The sequence below is a fragment of the Coturnix japonica genome, chromosome 2 (genome assembly GCF_001577835.2).
Source record: "Coturnix japonica isolate 7356 chromosome 2, Coturnix japonica 2.1, whole genome shotgun sequence".
NCBI lineage: Eukaryota > Metazoa > Chordata > Aves > Galliformes > Phasianidae > Coturnix > Coturnix japonica.
The window spans coordinates 112892984-112909263 of NC_029517.1; the positions used below are offsets into that span (position 1 = coordinate 112892984).

General features: G+C 39.7%; 1 protein-coding gene across 1 annotated transcript in view; it reads left to right on the forward strand.

Moving 5' to 3' along the window:
- NECAB1 (N-terminal EF-hand calcium binding protein 1) overlaps positions 1-16280 on the forward strand; it is a 43204-nt gene that overhangs the window by 13770 nt on the left and 13154 nt on the right. Inside the window, exons 4-5 of the mRNA XM_015855955.2 lie at positions 7109-7134; positions 8669-8766. Coding sequence (XP_015711441.1) covers positions 7109-7134; positions 8669-8766 — 124 coding nt within the window. The remainder of the gene's footprint in view (positions 1-7108; positions 7135-8668; positions 8767-16280) is intronic.

Genomic DNA, 16280 nt, shown 5'->3' on the forward strand with positions numbered 1-16280 from the left:
AGTGCCATGGATTTCAAGCAAAATAGAGTGTTTTGATATTTTAACAGTTCCACTGGGATACATTTTGCCATTTGGTGACTTGTTGCGAAGCTTTTATAATATCCCAACTAGGAGCATAAGCAAGCAGAAAACAATTAGCCTCATCAACACTGCACTGATCTGTGGCAAAAAAACACTCCTATCAGATTGTGATCGCTGTTTTCAGAAGAGGACCCATATATTTTTTCACCTTAGCATAGTCCCAAGTTGAAAAATCAATAACATTTTCTATGAAGCATAGATGAAATACTCTAAAACACATTAAGGATAACTCTGACTCCTTTCAATCAGTTGTTAAATTTAACATTTCCCACACAACCCTCTGCATAAATTATCAGATTTGATAGTTCGGTAGTGAAATGGCATATGGGCTCTAATATTGCCTGCCATAAGGCAAAACTCAAATGCTTCACTTCCTTGAAATGGTTAATGTCTCCGTGAGTTGCTTTTAGCATTCACTGCTAAAGTAAATCTTCCCTTTGCTCTTATCCTTCTTTCTTCCCACCTCCCCCTCCCCCAATAACTTTCACATAAAATGTTTTTAGCATAATAGCAACCTCAGGGGAAAGGTGTCAGAAGATAATGAGAATATTTGGCGATGCTACAAACTAAGAGATATGCAGTACATCTCGAGGGGATTCAGTCTGCAGCGCTGCCAGAGATGGTGCGATAAATGCTTCACTGATTACTGACTCATACAAGTCAGTGGGGAATCAAACTTGTTTTTCTCATTTTTCTTACTGGGAAAATGAAGTCCTCAGCCAGGACCTTAATTACAAGGTGGGAGGCATGCGAGGAGTGTCGAGGCAGACCTGGAGCACATACTACCTCCTGAAGGCAGGTATCCCATTGAGCCTTTGTGTGTGGCACAAGTTAAAGAAGATAAAAAAAAAGCATGTACAAACCAGAGACAAGTTTGATGTGGGCCTAAGAACCTTGGGCACCTATAGCTCCAATCAGATGCTGGGCATCTGGTATAGTCCATCATGCTGGGTATGCACTGAATGAAGACACATCTACAGTTGTATGTGCATGATCAGCAGGGTGTCTAAGTCTCCCTAAGTTAGTGAAGTAAGAAGTACCTAAGGAGTAGCTCTGCTGACACAGACTTCAGTGTTGTTGCTCAGGCATAAGGCATTTAAGATGCTCCCACCCGAGACATCAGTTCAGAGTAGACAGGATGACACAGGAGAAGCAGCTGGATGTTAGTGAATGAGGAAAGATACTAGAGCAACTCAAACAACACTAGATGCCTGTGTTATGTCCTATTAATTAAGCTCCTTCTGGCTGGTTCATTGCGAAGTCCTCAGCTACGCTGAATTCACTGAGTATCCTTTTGTGGCAGGGCAGGTTGGACAGCCAGTGAATACACGGATGTCTGTATTCAGGGCTCTGAGCCCTCAGATCTTCATTAGTAATGCCCTGGGTCATAAGATCAGAATTACAGAATAAGAGAATAATAGAATCATAGAATCATAGAATGGCCTGGGTTGAAAAGGGCCACAATGATCACATAGTTTAAACCCCCTGCTATGTGCAGGGTCACCAACCAGCAGACCAGGCTGCCCAGAGCCACATCCAGCCTGGCCTTGAATGCCTGCAGGGATGGGGCATCCACAGCCTCCTTGGGCAACCTGTTCCAGTGCGTCACCACCCTCTGTGTGAAAAACTTCCTCCTAATATCTAACCTGAACCTCCCCTGTCTCAGTTTAAAACCATTCCCCTTTGTCCCATCACTGTCAACCCGCATAAACAGTTGTTAAAAGGGTCAAAAAGAGAAGGGCTGAGATTGTTCTAATAACAATAATTTGATATCTGAGAGCAAGATGTCAGCACTATCCTTGCAGCCATGGGAACCCATCTACCTGCATTAGCTTGTTCAATGTAACTACAATGAAATACGTGTTATACAGGACCGCAGCGCTTCCTTCATTACTCTAGTGGTAAACACAAAAACTCATTAGTAATTTGACAGCAGTCTGTAACAGTGCTTATGGATATAGGCCCTTGGGTATTGTGTTTTTGTTTCAGTCACTCAGTGCTGTTCATTTATTGCTGTCCAATACAAGTACACTGAAAAATAATGAACTGGAAAGTACAATCAGGAAACAAAAAAGATTTAGTAAAAAGCAGCATGAGATACTGACAGGCTCTGTAATAACATAAAGTACAAGTGAGCTAAAACTATTTTTTTCCAAAGATGAATTATTCAGTGCAAAGAAAAACAACAACAACAGCAAAAAGCAGGAGGAAAATATACATTAGCTTTTGCCCATTTTTTATAGAAATATATAGAAAATATAGATTTTTTTTTGAGTGAACAGCAATTTCAGGTACGTGGCGCAGCCCTGGCATGAGGAAGGTGTGGGTGCTGCTATTTAAGAGACTTAATTGCAGGTATTGACTTCAATCTTCAGACTTTTAAAAATGGCAGCTACAGAAATCAATTTGGAAATGAAGTGCAGAGAAAAAGGGAAGATGCTGTTCGGAATGAGTTGATTATACAGTTCAGCATTTCATGGCTGAATAAAAGAAGTGTAATGAGAGTGATTGACAGAGTTCTGATGCCAACAACGGTCCTCAGGTCACATAGACAAGATGCAAATAGAGTTGCTTGGAATTTTTCCATGCAAATGGTTATTTTTAATATAAAATTCAGGGTTTTTTTGCATAAAATAAGAGACTCAATCCTACTGAAACGAACAAAAATGTAACAAGCCATTTCAATTGCAGTGTTCTAAATGGAACTGACCTAGAAGGTTTCATTTCAGATCAGTTCTTCAGAAGACATCAGCAATGAGCTCCCTGTTTAATGGCAGGGGTAGCTTCCATTTGAGATAAATTATTTTGGAATGAACTCCAAAGCTGAAGCATCATTATCATCTCCTAAAGGGTTAAAACCTGCAATGTACCTCACCCATGGCAAAAGAGCCATCATGATGTTGGCTCTTGTCTCATTTAGGCAATGTGATTTAGAATCTGCTAGCAAATGGCTCTGCAGCCATTGCACAGTTCTCTGGGGATTTTAGCATCCACAATTTTTAATAGCGTTGTTCAGGCACTTATAGAAACACAGGCATAGCTGAGGTCATTAAGGTGGCCAGCCATCCATGAAGTTCATTGCATCCTTGCCTAATGGGAAGGACAAGGGTGGTTTTTGGGAGAAGTTGATGGCAGAAAAAATCCTTTACTCCCTCCTCTGTCCCCGCCACATGCAGAGCAGTAAGTGACAACACTGAAGTTATATCTTGGTCTGAAGCTAACCATAAGCAAGATGTACAGTTATTTAGTATAGCAAAATCTGGGACAGTAAAACAGTCCACAGCCCCACTGCCCATCTTGGAGCTGCAAAAGTCAATATATATTTGAGAGACCAAATGATGTGTGGTCCAGTTAGCCCTGGGGCTGAAGCAGTAGGGTGTTTGGGGAAGCAAGAAGTTTGGCTTTCCAGGGATTGGCCCCTGAGCCCTATTTCATTTTGCCCCCTTTTCCTCCCCTCCCTTTTCTGTATAAAGAGTGGTGTTGCACTGGGACAGGCTGCCCGGGAAGTGATGGAGTCACTGTCCCTAGAGGTGTTCAAGAAAAGGGTAGATGTAGCATTGAGGGACACGGTGGGGATGGGTCATTGTTTGGACTAAGTGAACTTAGTAGTCTTTTCCAAACATAATGATTCTATGATTCTGTGATCTCACTAATAGCTGAAAGCAGGTTTGCCTCCAATTATAAGAAACTTTGAACAAACCTGAGCAAAAAACTCATTGCTGTTGCAAAGGAGATATGAAGCAGAATGTCCTTAAAATGCAAGTGTGCATATTCTAAGTCTCTTTTACACAACATTCTCTGTAGTGTTGGAGCAAGTGTCTCATTTGGCTGACCTGAAGTGGGATGTTATGCAAGCTTGCTGCAAAAAGCTCACAGCTTTTGGCTGAGAACATGCACAGATGACTATTCAGCTGCCCTTGCACAGTGTATCATGACATTTCCTTTCATTCACAAATTATATACTTCTGCTTAGCAACAGGAGATGCCAGCCTTGAGCTTCCCTCCCTGGAACCAAATTTATCAGAGATGTGCAAGTGGGCACAAAGAAAATGTTGGTTCAAGCCTCTGAAATCAATTCTTCTCAGTCCTGAGAATCGAGACCTGGCATACTATACTTCTTCAGTTACAGTCATAGTAGCAGAGGATATCCTAAATGAAGTTAGTTCATTAAATCTTAAATACAGTATTGTGTTCTTCAATAAAATAACTGCTGTAGATGAAGAGAGTCCACACTGTATGTTATTCCTTTGCTGAAGGGATGTCACTGTCCATCAGCAGATAGGTGGAGTGACTTCTACCTTCCTGCTCTGGCCAGTTCCAACCCATGGCGGACAGTGGTGGGCAGAACCAGGGAGCGGTCACAGCTGCTTCACATGCCTCCATTCTATACCACAAACAGACACTTTGGCCAAGTGAATTTGCTTATACATTTATCACTGAGCAACAGATAATACCAATTTTTTTATCAGACAGTAGCATATTTGCAGTAGACCTTTAAAAACTGCTCACATTATTAGGTAGAGAACATTGTAGACAGTCAGGCATGTAAAAGCATTGCACTTAGTAGTCAGAAAGCAAACAGAGCACAGAGGTTTAAAAAATGATTGTGCTGATGTGATGTGAATGCATTTGGTTACATCCCATCCTTTGGGCACTTACCAGGACCAGAGAGCCTGAGCCTGGATGTGCGTCACCATGCAAATTATACATTCAGTGCAGTTAGATTATAGGTTTGAGCAGAAGCACCCTTGGCATGTATACACACTGAAATGATGAACAGGTGCCCACTGTAAACCTGAGTACCAAGCTGCACAAACAGCCCCTTGGTGTGTGCCTCACTTGTCTACTGTTAAAGTATTTCAAACTTCTTCAATTGCTTCTGTGACATCCTGCAAGTTGCTCAAAGTTATTTGTGTGCAGAAAAAGAACAGCAGGTTTGCTAACAGTCACATTCCATAATGAAACATTATATTTCTGAGAGCATGAAATAATCAGTGACACAAAAAATTACAGTGTCCCACCTCAAATAGAATCAGGCATTCTTGAACAGTGCAGCTCCAAAAGATGTTTATAACAGAAAAGTAAAGTGAAGAATGTGGAGTGAAATCCACATTCTTTTTGTCATGTTGTGTCACAGGCTTCTTGAGTGCTGTTGCACAAATCACTTCAGACACTAATTTTCTAATTATCCAAGTGCCCAATTCTAATTGAAAATAAATTCAGCGTCTAAATACTTTTCCATTTTCAATTGTAGTCCATTTGCAACTGCATTAGTGAGACTAATGCAGGTGTTCTAATGGCAGCAATGCTGGAATCCTCTGAGCCATGTCATAGTGCTCTATTAGTACCACACTGCTGAGGATAGAGAAGGGCAAGGACCAGTATGAATTTTAATGTGAAATTTGAAAACATCAAGCAAATTTGACTGGCTTGCAATATAAAAGGCTCTTTTTTAAACACAGTTATCAAGATGCAAATTGAAAAGTACAAAAATGTTTTCAAAGAGAAGGATTAGCACAGAAGATGTGAAGGGGCAGAAAATGAGCAAGAGGCAGACATCAGAACAGCAAACTCCTGCCATGTAATATCCTGGTATTCTGTTGCTGCTTTTTGTCTGTGGTCTTTTATCAGATCTCAGTCTGCATTTGTGGACCAAACATCTGCAGTGTTTCAAAAATGACTGCTGATTGTAGAAGTGGTTGCAAGGAGATCAGCCATGGTTAAGCAGTGATGTCATAGTGATCTATGGTGAACAGCCCTAAGTATTCATAGACACTGTTCCTATCAAATAGCTTGCTGATCTAGGTTAAGTTTCTCAGCACTAATTCTTACAGACTGAATTTCCCCATTGCAGCCATCTTGCTCGGTCCATTTAAGTGCAATTCGGGTCACCTATAGTTAATGAAAGTTTCAGGAAAGCTTCATTTACATCATCAGTTAAAAATGCCCAGACCAGAGCCCTGATTACAAAAGATTCTGAGAACACAGGTGTGTTTCTGTGTTTTTCTGTGTATTATTTCTGTGTATTATTTATTTCTCATTAATAAAAGTCAGATTTAGGAAAGTTAGCATGTGTGAAGATGACTTTGAGGTAATAATGTTTCATAATTTGATTAAGAAGTCAATTAAGAAAAAAAACCAAAAACCAAAACATTAAAAAGATAAGTGAAAAAATCGTAACTGCAGTCAGCCATTCAGTATTCACCCACCAGCAAGATTCAAGAAGGATATTCATGCTTTTAAGATTCTTTAATAATCAGCTTCTCCCTGGGAAAAGTCAACATGCCAACCAAGATGCAGCTCAGATGGTTTCTCTTTTGATTCTTAAAACCTCAGAGAGAAAAGAGTGCTTAAAAGTCCATCTGGCTGAAATATGTTTGAAATAAAAAGTCTTCAGTTTTAAAGAATACTTGCTTACCTTCATGTTCTTATACTATGTGTGTATTTCATGACAGTATGGCAATGCAACTATTATTTTCATGTCACTAATTTTGCTGCTGGAACTGTTTTGTATGGCCAGAAAGACTTACAGCTTCTCAGCATACATAATCTATCTCTGGTTTTGTCCTCCTGTTGTACTTCATCTTGTGGAAGAAACGCCAATGGAAAACAAACATTGGGTTTTCTGCTGTTTAGCATGGAGGGCTGAACAGAGCCATGCTGTCCAGCATGACAGACACAGAAAAAGAGTGCAGGTAGGGGAAAAAACAAACAAACACCCACAAATTCTGGTGTTAAAATGGATTTCTGACAGCTCTAAGACTCCACAGCATAACGCACAGGGGCTGGGCAGGTGTTGTTGGTAAGTAGGAAGGTGCCATGTCTTGAATGTGATGTGGAAGGGAGGCTGTGGGGCAAAAGGGCTGCAGCATGGCTCAAGAGGTACACAGTGCAGCAGGGGCCATGCTAGAGCCCAGGCAGAGGAGCTTCATATTCCTGTCAAAACTGATCTTTGAGTCCTGCCATCTACCAGTGCAATAGCCGCCATGACTGAGCTCACTAACGCACTATTCTCTTATCTTTCCAGCAATCTTGACACTGAAGAGCTTTGCGGTAAGTTCTTCATTGAGCAGGAAGATAATCTCTGCCTGCAGCAGCCCCTTGCAAGTGAACATACTGTGTGTTATAAGATGATATTTCTTTCGGTCTAACCTTTGTAGTTCAAGCAGAAAATATGTAAATTACATTGAAGCAACTACACTTGAAGAATGCAGATGGCTTATAATCTTTCAGAGAGTCATCCATTTACATATAATGAATAAGAAAATATTTTTCTTAATCCATACTTCAGACTGTCCAAGCTTTAAGAACTTTGTTCTAGTGAAGAGATCACACCTCGGTTTCCTTCCCTATTGGATACTTTTCTAGTTCATTGCTTTTAAAGGTAGGAGTGTTTGGGCAATTCTGAAAAATATTTTCGTATCCCACTGGAGGTCAGTTCATTACTTGCCTCCAACTCAGTTCTGTATGAACAGCAGCTTGACACATTCTGTCATCCTTCATCACAAAAACCTCCTGCAAGGCTCCAGTGGCCCAATGACCTACCTCTGTGTCCTGCTCCTGGCTGTAAGTCATGAAGATTTTTTCCCTGACTTAGGGGTACTGTTTGCAGCAGAAAGTATTTACAGAAAATTTCTTCAAGTCCTCCCACAGGATGTCAAACAGATAGTTATGCTTGTCAAAAGCAGGCTATTTCTGGGAAAAGATGTCAGCAAACAGTGCCCTATTGGATTTTTCCATGGTCAGTGATGCTAAAGACTTTTAAAAAGTTGAAAACACTGTAGATTTGAGTGCCAGCTGATGTAGTTGCCTGCAAGGTGACTCTGCCCATGCTCATAAATCCACTGAGGGGATTCTCAACATGTGGCACATACATAAATATTTAGTGACTTAGGCAAAGTTAGTTGTGCTGTGATGACTCCTGCTAGCTCAGAATCTGGCCATTACTATAAAACCTGGCCAAGAAAGAATGGAGCTTTGTTCTAGGAGCGGTACACAGCTTTTAGGGTGGTGTGTGCACTGCAGGCCTGCTCAGTGCTCACCCCACAAGCTGAACCCACCAGTCAGCCACCAGAGAGCTGGCCAAGGTGGCAGCTTAGCACTGACTTTTTTTCTTTCCATTTTGATTAAATACGGGCAGCTTCAGCAATCCTCATGAAACCTGAGTTCTGCAGCTCCCTTCTAAGTCTTCCACAGATTTTGCCTGGGGTGTTTCTCATTCGGGAATCTGGTGCTGAGTTTACCCAAAATGTGTTTAGTCTACAGTCTGACTTATTTCCATAGCTCCTCAAAAAGGGAGCCTCATTTCTGGGGCATGAATGCACAACACATTTTCTTTCTAAATCATTGCATTCAGCCTCAGCAATACCAGGCTTTGTCACCAGGCTCCTGAAATACATCTATATTTAGAAAATATTATCAAAATTTCAAAGTAAAACCATTTCTTTCATTGTAAGCCTTGATCACTTTCTATATTTAGATAGCCAAAAAGAATACCATGGCTAACTTCAGACTTGAATATGTTGATATTTGATGAAATATCAAATTTTCCAGTAATGAATAGGTGACTTGGATATTCTTCTTTCAGAATATTTTTCACAGCATTTAGGAGAGTATGAAAATGTTCTCTCTGTTTTGGAGGACTTAAACATTACTATACTGAAGGCAATGGACAAAACAAAGAAGGTAAGTAACAACAGTAAATAGTTTTTATATTTGAACATGTGTCCACTATATTTATATTGAGACAAAGTTGCTTAATTATATTTAATTTCTTTCAAATATACTTGTTTTTGTAGAAAAAGTCCAGGAGGAAAAGGCTTGTCAAAATGGTCCAGTATCCCAGCTGTAAGGTTTGAATTAATCAATACTGTCTTTGTGATTGATCAGAAGGAGGTTCTTCATACTGCAGTACTCAGAGAGGATTCCATATCTCTTGCTAAATGTGTGAAAGTAATATCAACTTTTGAAGACAGTCTGAATTTTAAGGAAATAAGTTCGTGGAGTAGAAAATGGGAGTAAAAAATTCAAATAGCAAACTATGCTACTGACTGCCATTAAATTATGTAGATGTACACAGGTGTCAGATTTGTGTTATTGTTAAAGGTAGATTCCAGGACAGTTTTAAAAGATTTTAAAGGGCTGTAGCAGCTCAGTTCACTCAGCTCAGCTCAGTCACACCTGCTCATGCTCACCTCCCAGTCAGGTGTCTGATCATTCATGATGAGCTTTGGTACAGAATCACAAAGGACCTGGTACTTGGTCAGGTTGATCCTGGTTCCCAGTGGCCTCATCACACTGATCCAGCCTGTCCAGATCCTACTATGGGGCCTTCCTATCTCCAAACAGATCAACACTTCTTCCCAACTTGGTGTTATCAGCAAACTTACTGAGAGTACATTCAATCCCTCCATTCACATCATTAATAAATCTATTAAACAGGATAGGCCCCAGAACCTACCCCTGGAGAACATCATTTATGTCCAGTTATAAAATGGAAGTTAATATGCTTTTGGGTAATATGGTTTTTCCTTGGCTGTCTTGTAGCTAAGTGTTCTTTTCAAGGTGGAAAAAATTCACAAGGTGAGGCAAAACCTTAAATGCAGCTGAAAGTATTCAATGAGATCCCATGGGGGGAAAGGAATAATCTGTATCCTTCAGTCAATCAGCAATCAATGAGGAATTCTATCAGAGAATGATCTTTGGCATTCAGGCTTTTGCAAGAGTACAGCACTCATACATTTTACATGAACTGACAAAATAAAGACCTGGAAATGTGGCTTATTTATTTAGAGCTCAAGCCAGTGAGCTGAATATCTCCCAGTTTGTGCTGTTCATCTAGTGAAGTGAATGCACACTGACTCACTGCCCCATTGGGGTGGGCACTGAAGAACAGATTAATTCATATGAGCTGTACGAAAATCAAAATAAAAAATACAAAACAAAGCACCACAAACCAAATGCTTGATTAACCACTTGCATAAAATGCTGCTAGAGGGCAGGACACGTCAGCTGATAACTACTGGAAGTAAACAGAACACGGCATTTAAGAATTACTTAGAAATTAATTACAGAGGAGGAAAAGTAACAAGCATTGGCCTGACTAGAAAATGGATAAGAAAGTCTGGAATAATAAATGTTGTATTTGCTGTATTTGTCTCCTTTAAAGAAGCCATTAAAAATATATATTTAAGTTTAACCTCTCTGACTGAAGATTTGAAAGGTTTGCCTCTTGTAGGAATATCCCAAATAACTATATCTTAAGGGTGGTGAAACTACAGCAAGGCTAACACTGAAGAAAAACCACCTTAATTCCATTTATTTGACAATGTAGGAACACCATCAAACCCAAAACATGTTCTTAAATGTTTCAAAACAGAGCTTCCTGACAAAGATATGATCGTCAAATAAGGCACTGTACAGAAATGAAAGCCCCAGTTCAGTCTCCAGAGCAGACAATGAAAACTCATTTCTCAAGAAACAGATATGCTGCATGATCAGACCATTGCAGTGATTTGATGACTTGGTTCAGTTCTCAGGGCTGCAGAGTGCTTTCCATCTGTCTGCTTTTTCATAGGTTTAGGAAAGCTCAGTGTCTTTCAGGCTCAGCTAAACATCCCCAGAAAATGTGCCATTTCATATAGGTGGTTTTAAATACCCGGGATGGAAGAGGCTTGCCACTTCATTTTATTTCTCCGCTTCAGCATCAGGCAAACAATTAGTCCTTCCTATAGAAATACCTACTGTCCAACCAATCTATATAGCTGATTCTCAGCAGATTCTTTGCATTAGAGGCAGCTGCAGAGCTGGAGCTTGGGATAAATTGTTCAGCTTGTTTCCAAGGTAACCCCTGACACATCTTAGTGAGCTGCATCTCTGAAAATGTGGAAACTCAATGAATAAACCTTCCCTATTTCAGCTATAAACACACAAATTAAAAAAGTAAATGCAGAGTTCAATGTGTTTTTCTTCAGATGTAAATCTAAATTTGTTAAAAGCGTATGTAACATTATGCAAGTCGTATCCATAAGCATAGTACCAAGCATACACCAAAAAGCGTTTGTATATGAAATCAGTTTGACTTGTGTTTGGTTTGTTATGAATTCACCATGAGTTCTGGAAATCACATGCATGAATGAACACCTTGGATTCTGTTTACAAATAGACCCAAATTACTCAGCCTTTAATCAGAAAGGTCTCCCATTGGTGGAGCAATTCAATTTGGCTTTTCTATGGACTCACCGTTTTCAGTCAAGATCAACCAAATCATCCCCATCACTCAAAATTGTTTCTGTGTGTAGATGTTTTTAAACCAGCAGATTAGCAGATAACTGACTCCTGCAAGGCAACTGCAGCATTGTTTCTGTGTACTCTGTTGGCCTCTGTGCTTTGGAACATTGCCGCAGTTTTCCTGAACCAAGGTTTTCTCTGGTCCCCATACTATGTGAGAATGAAAATATCCCAGTCTTTTAGCAGTTTCAGTTTCCAGACATTATAGGGCCATTCTGGAGTCAGATCTTTCCAGCTTAACCAAACTGAACAGCAGCTTACTGTTTGAGTGATCTTATTCAAACAGATGGGAGCATCCCAGGACTTGATCCACTACAAATGAGCGCGATGAGAGCAAAGTCTCAATTTCAGGATTTTTACTTTGACAAACACAAGGCAGCAGCATATCAGATAAGAGGATAGGAAGTACTCACTGATGTAGGAACAGTTTGTGCTCTGTTGCTTCAAAGGATGGTGCTAAGATGAAGCACGCAACCACAGAAGCACTGGAAATCTCTCCATCTCCCTGCCCCCAGCATCCGTTATAACAATACGTATTTTATTTAAATATGCTTCTGTGTTATCTCAACTTCCCTATTGCCCAAATTAACATAATACATTTAGCGATCTGCATTTTTATTCCAGTCACATACAAATGATTGGAAGATAAACTTTGCAATGCATAACATATCATATAAAATCAGTGGGGACTAGGAGTTACTGAGAGCAGCTCAGCCCAGCAGAGAAGCTTCCTTTGGAGAGCAGCACTGTTTGGACACTTGCTTGTTTCTTTTTTCTGACAAGCACAGTCTGTGTAGTACTCATGCAGATCACCCTGTGAGCTGTCTCAGAGTGGCTTAAAAGCAGCAGATCTGACATAAAAGTGACCAGACCTCTAGCAATTAAATGCTTCATATCCAACCCATTTCTTTCGTTGTATTGTTATACTTACTAGGTCATATATTTTAATTCCAAGAACAAATAATGCAGTAGGTTCTATACTTTAATAAAATGCAAGCTACAGCTGACTTTTATAACTAACATTTAAAACTTACAGTCAGTGAGTGAGAGTTGAGCTTGACCCTGTATAACTTCCTCTCTGAATACAAATCCAATGAAGCCAAAATAAGTGGATCATTTTCACGCAGTCCATCAAAAGATAAGAGATAAGGAGAGAATATGTTGATGAAGCAGTGCTGCCCAAAGTAATAACACACATTCAGTCAGATCCTAGAATGGTTTTAATGCAGCATAAAAAAAGTGTTTGGGGAACATGAAGCTGCCTTGCCCCCTCAGCAGTACCAACTGCAACACAACAGAAATTTCCCTCATTCGCTTGTCAGCAAAATAGGAATTGGTTTAAACAATAACTGGAGATATCTCCTTCATGTTTTCCTCTGCAGTTTCTTTTCATCATCCTTATTTCATTGTTTTCACTCTTTTCTTTCTCAACAATACAATGCGTTTCTTGAATAGACAAAAGCCAGAAAGCACTGTGGCCAGAACAGACGCTTTACATGTTCAAAATAGGACCAAGAGAGATATATACCTCTGAGTGCGCCCTTCTTTAAATATAGATGTACAGGTCTTCTTTTGAAGATAAAAGAACTGTGACCTTACAGTGAAAGGAACAGCAGACAAACATACGAAGTGAGGACACTGCAAAGTTTCTTTCTTTTTAAGCTGTGAAGTCTCACAGCTTTGCTTTGGATGAACTTTAGTTCTTTGCAAGTATTTTGTGGAGAAGACCAAAACAATCTGTCTATGACAGCCAGAGATAAGGCTCAGCAAGTTAGCAAAGAGCACATAAACAGCATGGTTTAGTGGAGAAATATTGGTGGTAGGTGGATGGTTGGACCAGATGATCTTGGAGGTTGTTTCCAGACTCGGTGGTTGTATGATTATATGCATGAAACAGCAAAATGCTGGATTTACTGACTGACACAGAACATCTAATTCTTTGCTTCTATGAAGTCATTAATTTTTCTGCTTCGGAAAGAAGGAAGGAAGGAAGGAAGGAAGGAAGGAAGGAAGGAAGGAAGGAAGGAAGGAAGGAAGGAAGGACAGAGCAAGGTATCTACAACGAAACGACAGGAGAGAGGAAGGAAGGAAAGGAAAGGCAGGAAGGGAAGGAAGGAAGGAGGAAGGAAGGAAGGAAGGAAGGAAGGGAGAGAGAGAGAGAGAAGGAAGGAAGGAAGGAGAGGAGGGACGGCAAGGAGGGAAGAGAGGGAAAGGAAGGCGGAAGGAAAGAGGGAAAGGAAGGACGCGAAGTCGTGAGAGGAGAGAAGCAAGCGAGCATCTGAAAGGAGCGCACGTAGTAAACAACAGAGCGTACGGGACATACAGGGAGTGAGGAGGAATAGGAACGAGGAAGAAGGGACTGAGAGGGGCAGGAGAAGAAGCTCATGGGAAGGACGCGATTATATGCAGCGCGAAAGAGGGGAAGGGAAGGGATAGGTGAGCGCGAGGCGGAAGTGAGGGATAAGGAAGAGAATGGAAGGAAAGGAAGGAAGGAAGGAGGAAGGAAAGGAAGGAAAAGGAAGGAAGGAAGGAAGGAAAGGAAGAGGAAGGGAAGAAGGAGAGGAAGGAAGAAGAGGAAGGGAAGGAAGGAAGGAAGGAAGGAAGAAGCAAGGAAGGAAGGAAGGAAGGAAGGGAAGGAAGGAAGGAAGGAAGGAAGGAAGGAAGGAAGGAAGGAAGGAAGGAAGGAAGAAGGGAAAAAAGAAAAAAGAAAAAAGAAAAAAGAAAAAAGAAAAAAGAAAAAAGAAAAAAGAAAAAAGAAAAAAGAAAAAAAGAAAGAAGAAAAAGCCAGTGCAGCCTTGTTACTACTGAAAACAATAATGATTAGTCTAAAAATAGGAGCCAGTTAGAGAGGAGATTATAGGAGCTGAAAAAGTAATGCAGGGACAATTCAGTTACAGACAGTGCAGTTATAGTAATAATGCAAATCACTGCACTTAGATGGGTTGACAACCATTATGAACCAGAATACCTTGATTTAGTTTTTTCTTTTAATTGCATATTTGAGTAATAATAACAGAAGAAATTATATAAATTGTCTCCTTAAACAAAATAGCTGGAAAAAAAACCCAATATCTACAAACAAAAAACCTATATGAGAGTATCTCAGCAATAGGGTTTCATGACTAATGTTTTGTTTGAGTGAAAATGAAGCTTCAGATTGCTTTTTTGTTTTGTCAGAATCTGTGTTGGACTGGCTGGCAGCGGTTTTTTTCCAGAATCATTGTCTTGGTCTTTTTGAAACTGCACTTTTTGCAAATTAACCTTTCTCGGAATTAATATATTGAATAACTGTTACATTCCCGCTGCCTGAGATTAGTGTCAGGCAGATATCCTGATTATTAATTTTCATGTGTTAGCTTTGAGTCTAGTTCATTATCTTCTTAGATTCATCGTTACAGTCAGTAACGATGTCAGTCTAAAATACCACAGCCATCTACCTTTTTGATGTTTTCGCAAGATAGCCAGATTCCATTGGAAATGCAGTTCTGGAACAAAAAGGAGTTATTCCTTTTATTCTTTACTTAAAATAAGTATTTAAATAAAAAAGAGAAATAAATCTATTCAGGATGAAGATTACATAAAATCCGAAGGTAGACAAATGAAGTTCAAGACAGGGAGAGCAGCAGTGGTAATACTGCTGCATGCAATGACTATTTTTAATACTGTAAGCCAACTGATGAAAATGTATCACTGCAGTCTAACGTATATATAACTTAACAGCACACAGCTAATTCTTCCTTTACATTTTTCAGCTTTGGGGCATCTTTTAATAACAGTCAGCTCTGTTTTACTAGTTTAAATGGACACGTATCGTAGTTCTTTCCATTATAGCGACAAAGATTCTCATAATTATCAGAATGTGTTTAAAATCTCATAATTCTCTTGAAGTTACAAGACACTAGTTAATAGATCACAGACAAAGGAGAGTTTTGGGAAGAATGAGCACTTTTGAGTTTCACATCAGAAAACATCTCAAAGTATTTATCATCCAGCCAGTCAATCAAATCAAAGGATTTTTGCTTCTGGAGAAAGTGGTGCACTTTCACCTGTTTTCAGCTGTCTTCTGGTTAAAACCCAGTGATAAGTGCCACTTGAACGGATATAAGAAGATCATACCTAAATTCCTTTCCATTTATTTTCATCCCAAAATTTTTGATGAGAGAGACTTGCCATTGGTTAGGATTGGAGTCTGAATCCCTTTTGCTTAAATCCGCATAATAAAAAGTTCTTCAGCTGTCTGCTATAAACTCATCTGAGGAGATGAATGCTGGCAACAGTGCTAAATATATCACCAGTTGCTCTCTGCTACCAGGCAGAGAGAATCCTATGGCTAAGCAGCTATTTTTATGCTAGGGCATTATTAAATGATATTCTGGGATTTTATTGCACACTATTTTCTACCTATAAAATTTAATATCATGACAAGTCAAGCCAAATAATATTATGCAAGTCAGGTCAGTGCAGATAAACTCAACAAGCTGCAAGAAATTAATTCTGACTGGTTGTGCAATCACATTTCAGAGATAAATCCCTTTCCTCTTCTTCTCAGGAGAGGAAACTCTCAGGAACTCCTTTGCTCTTTGTGGAAGTCTTGCACTTCCTGGGTCAGAAGGAGACAGTACTCAAACTCTGCCAAAAATGATGTACTAAATAGCCAGAACTTAAAGAATGGAAAGAAAAGAAAGAGAAGGACATAGCCTTAATTAGTTAATATCCACACCTCTAAGCAAGAAAGTGCATAGAAATAACTTCACGAAGAACAACAAACAAACAAGAAATTAATTTATCTGTTCTTCAGTCATCTTTGATACTTTACATCTATTCTTACAGCTTTCTCTCAGGAGTAGTTGCATTACATTTATCTTGCTGCCTGCTGCTATAAGGCAGTTACTTTTCTCTATGCTACCAAG